Genomic DNA, 8,298 nt, shown 5'->3' on the forward strand with positions numbered 1-8,298 from the left:
TGCAGCATAGGAAGTTTCGCACGAATGTGCGTAAGAACTTCTTCACGGTGAGGTGACGGAGCACTGGAACAGGCTGCCCAGGGAGGTTGTGGAGTCTCCTTCTCTGGAGATATTCAAGTCTCGCCTGGACGCCTACCTGTGCGACCTGGTGTAGGGAACCTGCTTTGGCAGGGGGGTTGGTCTCGATGATCTCTAGAGGTCCCTTCCAACCCCTACAATTCTGTGATTCTGTGATTCTGTGATTTTGCAGTAGCAAAGTTTCGAAATTTCTGCATCATAGGATCACTACCACGCAGCAACAATTCTAGAGAGACTCTGGCTTGAGACTTAGGCTCAGAAACTAACTTAGCAGTGAGGGGTCACAAGTATCTTCTGAAAGTTGATGAATCTGGAATTAATCATGAAACTATCACATAGAGAAGAATCTGAACTAGGTTTTCAGCACTGAAACAAAACGCTTTAATGACTCAGCCATTAAAATAACTGTGTCTTAGTTTATCTCTAATAAAGTGTCAGTTGCTAGACAGCATCATTTCTCAACCTGTCCATAGTAGAGTATTTTTTCATTTTCCCTTTTTCTCTTGATGTGCTTACGTGCATTTGATAAAGTCTATTCAGAATAGGATGTCCGTGTCCTTTAGACAGACACTGCGTCTTTCATGATGCAGCAAGTAAATTAGTGACAGAAACAGGAATGTTGACCCAGTGTCTTCCCTGTTTAAAAGAGTCGGAGTAACTAGACTTCAAGTACATAAATCAGCTGGGGGAGACTTTAGTTGAATTACTGTGTACATAACCAGAACCAAACAGGCATCATGGTTACCACAGCTCAGCTGATGCCCAATAATTTAACTGAACACCTCCAATAGGTATAGCCTCCAGTCAAGACTGCATTGCTTTTGAAACTAATATTCTCTGTCTTAATGCTGGTACCCTTCCCTTTTTCTTGTCTCTTGCATTTCTGCACCTTCAGAAAAGAATAGATTTTATTTACTCAGGTTTTACTTTTGAAAAGTAGATGCCTGTGATTCAGTGTGACTGTGGATAGAAGGAAAAACATCTGAACAGACACTTGTCAGTATTTCAAGGTTTACCTGACAGTAACTACCAAAGAAATTTAGATTTTCAAAGCTTCTTATGTTTTAAGCCACTACATGTTTGCATGCAGCATTTAATGTAAATTTTGAACTTCCCTTTTTTTCCTACAACAGAATACGTGTTCACTATGCTAATTTCCTCTATGTAGAATTTTGTAATAAAAAGCATAATAAAATTGTTACCATCTTGTGACAAGAATGTTTTAGAACACTGAATATTCTATTGTAACATAACATGGCAAAAACTTTACTTTCAAATTATACATGGAGTACAAGAATATATAAATACCTGAGGTATAGCAGAAAACTGGAACCATTACTATTGTGCAAGATTAGTTTCTCCAAATAAAATAAATAAACATTTTTACATCTTGAGTATGTACCACTCTACCTGATCAGATGTTGTGACATCAGAAAGTACAGCATCTGGAGGTCTCTTGGGTGGATTCACTGTTACCTAAAACAAAAGTTGTTGCATCAATATTTCACCACAAGAAATCTTTTATCAGAATTTAGTTAAAAATGTACAAACAAAATAGCATTTACAAAGCTGTTAGGGTTTCTCCCAACCTTTCTTCAAAGACAAGTAAGAGAAAAATATTAACGTTAGAAAAATAAGTCTTGAAACTCATCTTTGCAAAGACAGTGAATATAAGGCACCAGATATGCCTAAGTAACACGAGGCTAATCAATTTGATTACATTTCTTCCGAACTATTCAAAAAGATCAAGTAAGAATTATCTAAAAAGCTAGTTGTTTCATGGAACATGAGTATTTTGGAATGTCAATATAAAAGTAAAGCTTTTGAAATTATATCCAAACCTCAATGGGATACAAATAATTTATTCCCTCACTTACAAATTATATCGCTTTCGGTCCTTCAGTAGCCTTTTCCTTCTGTCTTTACAAATACATGCTGCCTATGAAACCACACAGCATTCTAAGCAACCTGCAGCCTTTTTTTTTTTTTCCTGTCAGTTTTGATGATAGGAACTTTACCAGCATACTGATAAAGTTGATTAATGAAGTTTGATTTGTAGAATTACAACAATTCTCTATGACTGACAAAGGTTTAGGTAAAAATTAAAACAAAACAAAACTACTAAAGAACATTCTCTACTGTATTACAAATGTACAAAAAGTAGGTATCATCAATTAGTGAAAATGCTGAACTTAAATGTTGAATTGACTTATTACTGCAGTGCATCAAGGCTCTAGTTCACAGTAACAACATTCTGTCAGAGCTGGCACTACTCTTCAACACAGTATTAAAGGAAAGAGAAGTTATACATCAGAAACCTGACTAGTTACTGCATGCATTTGGACACACACACTGTGTGTTCACATGACATTATTATAATATCACTTGCTAACTCTCCCCCAGAATGCAGGAGCACCACTCCAGGAGAAGTGAGAAAAAAAAAAATGCTTCCCTGTTCTTTTCCAAACCTCTTTCATGTGGAAACACAGGTTTATGAAGAGCTACACCTAGAGTTATCTTGCAGAAACTGCAAGCTCAAACGGAACACTACTCAGCACTTTAGCAAGCCAAGATTTTCACCACAGCCATATATTGAAGCATTAAAATGCGATCAAATACTAGCACAAAATTAACATATAAAAAAAATACTAAATGAAACATTAGCACTCTCTGTATATATATACACAGAATATTGCCACTAGATATCAATTATTTTTAAATGAAAATAGCCCCCTCAACCACCTCAGCCCTCCCAAACAGAAATAAAAATAAGTTCTGAAGTGGAGGAAAAGAATATATTGCAGTGATAAACTATGAAACATGGCATTATGGATTCCAAATTGACGTTGTAAACTTGAGGCAGAAATGAAAGTGTGGTCACTACAGGAAAGTTGGTGCAGGATTAAAATCACACAGACAAAAAAAGTCTGTTATGCATCTACATGGCATAATCCCAAAACAGCTCAGCATCAGGCTTCCAGGCAAAGTCTCCAAAATCTCAACTTCTTTCTTGTCACTGACCTTGCTGCTCATGCTAAAACAAGAACAGCCAAAAATTATGATCTTAAACTTATCCACAACAGGTACAGCTCCCAAAATCTGCTTTCACAAATAAAAGCCACTTTACTGCTTTTTGTTCAGATCTCAAAGGCTTTTAAAAATTGCTCAGATCAAAAGTAAATTGAGAAGAAAAACTTTCAAGGCTAGCTTTTGTGAAGAAAAATACATCTTTTTTCTCAGTCTGTTTATTGCGTGTGGTTGACAGTAAGCAAACATGAAGGCTGCTCTCAAAGTAATGCTTGCAATTTTATTATGTTGGCCCATAACATTAGAGGTGTATGTTGGTGGTACTGCAGAAGAGGTGGAACCAATACTCTGTTCTTGTTCCCATGTGCCAGATGGCAGCAGAGGGGCGGTTTGATAGAATGGATACTTGGATCAAATTTAGCTATTTCAGGTTACAGCCAGCCAGACTGCAACTTCTACAGATCCTCTTCTAAAAGGCTTAATATGCATCCACTTTAGGAGCCTCCTGTCCATGTTATACATTTCATATTAATTTCAATTTAAAGACATTATTTTCTAATGCCAAGTCCACAAATGACTGCAAATTACTGTAAATACTCTCAACACTAAATTGTGCCTTATTAATGACACAACAAAATCTTCACGTAATACTTGCCACTAACAGATATGACTGGAGAGAAGCAGACAGCTCCTCACAATTTTAGAGTGGTACATAATATGAAAATACCAGTTCCCAAAACTTCTATTTTTGTTATTTTTGCTCAGTTACTAAAATAGCAACGCAACTTAGTTCTGATTCTGAACATTTTCCTGAGAATTTCTATCCTGTATTCAATTAGGATACTTTGTATTTGTAATTTCAAATATTTTATTGTAAGAATATCTAGCATGCTAAGAATCACTTTGCTCTTTAATTGCAAGAACGTATCTACCATGTCCCAAAGAAGGTATGTCCATGTCCCGAAGAGTAACTTTTTTACAGGTTCCATTTCACTGGAAGAGCAGTCTCACACTAGAACAGACTTCCCAGAGAGGCAGTCAGTGCCCCATGCCTGCCAGTGTTCAAGAGGCATTTGGATTATGTATTGAACAATATGCTTCAACTTCTTTCTAGCCCTGCAGTGGTCAAGCAGCTAGATGTTATCTCTGAGCTATCTTCCAACTGAGCTGTTCTATTCTGTGCTACTCAAATGCTAACATATCCTTTGTAGCTGAAATAGCAACTATTTTATTGAGAATGACAGATTAATTATTATTTCTTTAATACTAACGTGCTTTAAGTTACCTTAGCCTTTTCTGATGTTCGTTTTCCACCAAATCCTCCAGCTCCAACAAAAAATAAAGAGAACTGGTTGTAGCACACTAGATCCTTTCCACAATAGGTATTCACTGAAAAACAAGAAAAGAGAATGGATGCATACTGTACATTTTTTTCATATAATTAGCATCTATGGGTATAAGAGAATAGTTTAGATTTAAATATGCCAAAGCTCGCTTCAACAAGTTAAGGAAAAGACAGTGGTTACACTTTCATACTGCATTATTGTGAATCACTTCTTGGCTAGTGAAAACTGATCAGCTGTTTTATCTTGAATTTTATCTATATGGAATTTTATCTATATCTATATCTAAAATTTAAAAACGAGCTATCAAAATGCAGATGACATTTAAGGTGTTAAAAATGCAGTGCTGCAATTAATATTTATTTCAGCATTTCACACAGCATTATCAATTCATATAACAGGATAGTCTTGAGCTATAAAATATGAGTTATTAAAAGCTATTAAGAATCCCTAGTATGTAAAGTATGCTACCAACTCACATAATAATGTAATACCAGTTTACGTTGATTGGTGCATTAAAAGAGCTCCTGAGCAAGTTTTACTTTAAGGTCACTCATTCCTGAAGCTAAGCATCTCACACTGAATCCTTACAACTCAGGTTCCTGTTTCCAGTTCATGCATACTCCTCTCCCTCACACTTTAGACTGAAATTTACCATATTGACAGTAACGCCCACTTTCATTTCTGGAAGGAATTTAAATGCCACCACCATTCTGCTCATAGAAAGAACTTGAGGCCAGGGTGGATGGGCCCTGGGCTGTTTGATCTGTGAGTGGCAACCCTGCCCCACAGCAGGGGATTGGAACTGGACACTCTTTAAGGTCCCTTCCGTTCTAAGCCATTCTATGATTCCAAGTCAGGCTGATAAAGGAGCAAAACACAAGAAGGAAGAACAGAAGGACAGAAACATCTTTATAAAATTTTATCAGTAGATTGGGAAAATAAAAACTTAAGAGTGATTAGAGATTCATTGACTATAAATCTATTCCTGTAGTCTATCCCCCAAGGTATCATGGTATATCATATCTAAAGATTTCAAAATTCAGAAAACAATCACTTTGCAGCTTCCTGCTGCTAAATGTTCTGATCCCTTAACTTGGATATAAGAGGAAGGGAAGTTTTGGTGACACATGTTCTGTTGTTGAAGGGCAGCAGAATCTAAAATGGCTGCCTTCAGAAAGGACTAACTATTATTAATAAAGAACTTTGTTCAGTTTGCAAAGTGCATTATTCCCCTTGCACAGACAGAAAGCAAACCCCTGAAATCATTTTCCAAAAAACAGCACTCTTAATTTCAATACCTCAATTGCTTAACAATGACATTATCTACACAGTAAGTACCTCATTTCTTAGCTCTCATTAACACGTAAGAAGATTAAAATAAGATTTTATTACGGAAAGTTTGGCAGCAACTGTTACAGCTAATTTAATACAGAGCCTGTGAAGTTTTATTACAGCTCCTCAGAAAATTACGAACTTTCTCACCATCTATAAGCAAGACTGCTCCAGAACCTTTGTCCAGTAGATCAGCAATAGTTGAAACTGATGTTAATTCACCTGTACGAGAATAAGAACAAATACACATTTTCAAATCATAAGGTTTTGCTTCAAGATTGTTTGTTAATACCAAATTAGAGAATCATAGAAATTTGAAGAAAATCATATGATTCCATATGAGTAATAGACCTGCATGTATTGCATTTTCTTAATATCAACTCATTTCTTTTCAGACTATCTAAATTTAAAAACAAAGAAAAACAAAAACAAACAACAAACAAACAAACAAAGAAGTAAAACCCAGCTTTTAGTATTTCAAACATTAGGCATGAGTTTTCTGTGTGTATCATAAAAACATAACACCAGAGCTCTGTAACATACAGTTTCTTATTTCCTTCAACAGTGCAACAGTTTGCCTTTCTTCTCTCCCACTTCTTGCAATAATATTAAAACAATAAAAAAAATTAATAAAAAAAAAAATTGAAACACAGCTTCCCTCTTTCTACTTTTAACATGACTATAAGAAAAGTTGACAGGATGACAAGCAAATCAGCAACACAAAAGGACTGACCTGAGGTTGGTAATGGTTTATACAGTTCCAAGTACTGCTCACCATGCGGCATCTGTGTAGAGAGAGGCAATGCTACAATAAAAATATGCTCTTTTATCCATTGCTCCCCATTCCTCTAGTCATTAGTGGCAAGGAAATCAATATCTTAGAATGTGATGAATTGTGTGGTTTTTTGTTTTGTGTTGTTTTTTTTTATCCCCAGCTTCACATCCAAAAGCAAGTATTTTCAAAATGATATTTAAGTTTTTTTGGTACCATCCTATGAAGATTCAGTTCACATAAATGAAGTAAATGAGTAATTTCTTATGATGAGCAAACACAAACCACTGAATTTTCCTTTTTTAAAATAGACAGAACTTACTAGTATTACAAATGTGCTAATTAAAGTTAATTTATTGTTACAAGAAGGACAAACAAAATTAGGTACTTAGCTCTTCTATACCTTTGCAAGATCCATATCTAGTCCCGGAATAGAAGGAACACCATCAAACATTGAAGTCTGAGCTGGAATAACTCCAAAGGTTGGTAAACAGCAGAACTCCTCACTTCCTTCAAAGAGAAATTTCAGGTGATCTGGATCCTTAGTTGACATTCCCACACCAAGAGCATATAGAATAGGCTCCAAGTGAGTATATTTATACACCTTAGTAGTCAACTCCCGGCCAACAAGGCTCGTCTGAAAATCAGAAATCAGTGTAAAATAAAATTTCATAATACTCAGTAATGCACTTGCACTCTTTCTATAATTCCCATATCAAGAAAATTCCACATTTGAGCATTTTCTCAAAAGCACAGTTCCATGTAAAAGTGAAGTATGAGCAACAGATACTGCAACACAGTATTATTTTTGTTGCAATACAAGCAACCCTACAATAACTATCTTACTGCAAGCAGTTTATGTTGTAACCTCATATGGCTTTGTGCCCAGCATTGTGCAAGAGCTTTTTCTCAAAAAGACGAACAGTCAATGGAATTGTTAGTACTAATAAAAATGAAAAGAGGAAAAATTAGCTATATTTTAAAAAGGAGATGAAGTAAAAAATGCATTGCTTAGTGCATATCCTCTGCCTCCAGCTTCCTTACAGGGAGTGGAGTGGCAGGCACCAATCTCTGCTGTCTGGTGATCATGATAGGACGTAAGAGAACAGCACAGGGCTGCATGAGGGGATTGTCTGGTTGGGTGTTAGGAAAAGCTACTTCACCAGAGGGTGGTGGGCATGGAACATGCTCCCCAGGGCAGTCAGTGGTCATAGCCCCACGCTGCCAGAGTTTAAGTGTTCAGACAACACTCACAGGCACAGTGTTTTAATTCTGGTTTGTGCCATGTGGGCCAGCAGCTCTACTCAATGATCCTTGCAGGTCCCTTCCAAACTAGGATATTTGTTGAGTCTTATCTGAACCATACCTAACTAAAAAGGCTTACAGAATTTACAAGCATTTGCATTCTACTTTATTCAGTCTGTTTAGTCTCAATTTTTCCCATCAATGATAAGAAAAATGGAGAGTGGAGTCCACTAAAGTTTCTTATTTTGCTCCTTCACATCTTCTGTTCTGCAGACAGTAAGCTAAAATAGAAGCTAATCACTAACACACAAACAAGTGTTTATGCCCAAGGTTTTCAGCTAGGTTTAAGCATGTCTGGTAGACAGAGGTACTCACCGTGTCAACTGCTGAAGAGACCACTGATCTAGAATTTGTGGAATTCATAGATATACTCCCTTGTGACTCTATCTGACTTAATGCATCATTCAATACACTTATAGATTCTAGAGAAAGGAATTA

The 8,298-nt window shown here is 36.3% G+C and overlaps 1 protein-coding gene across 1 annotated transcript; it reads right to left on the reverse strand.

Annotated features, from left to right (window-relative positions):
- Positions 1 to 1,446: 1,446 nt before the first annotated feature.
- LOC116217558 (peroxisomal multifunctional enzyme type 2-like) lies at positions 1,447 to 8,289 on the reverse strand. The gene is made up of 6 exons (XM_031557398.1): positions 8,176 to 8,289; positions 6,959 to 7,192; positions 6,517 to 6,568; positions 5,934 to 6,005; positions 4,391 to 4,494; positions 1,447 to 1,554 (listed from the first exon to the last, which is right to left on the reverse strand). Exons 1-6 carry the CDS (start codon positions 8,221 to 8,223, stop codon positions 1,462 to 1,464), a joined length of 603 nt encoding a protein of 200 aa, XP_031413258.1. The 5' UTR covers positions 8,224 to 8,289; the 3' UTR covers positions 1,447 to 1,461.
- Positions 8,290 to 8,298: the final 9 nt, after the last annotated feature.

This window comes from Meleagris gallopavo, chromosome Z, assembly GCF_000146605.3.
Source record: "Meleagris gallopavo isolate NT-WF06-2002-E0010 breed Aviagen turkey brand Nicholas breeding stock chromosome Z, Turkey_5.1, whole genome shotgun sequence".
Taxonomy (NCBI): Eukaryota; Metazoa; Chordata; class Aves; order Galliformes; family Phasianidae; genus Meleagris; species Meleagris gallopavo.

Coding starts and splice junctions, on each gene's coding strand:
- LOC116217558 (XM_031557398.1), bottom strand. CDS start 8,223: ATGAATTCCACAAATTCTAGATCAGTGGTCTCTTCAGCAGTTGACACG. Junction 6,569..6,958: donor TAGATATGGATCTTGCAAAG/GTATAGAAGAGC, acceptor CTCTCTACACAG/ATGCCGCATGGTGAGCAGTA. Junction 6,006..6,516: donor TAAACCATTACCAACCTCAG/GTCAGTCCTTTT, acceptor ATTCTCGTACAG/GTGAATTAACATCAGTTTCA.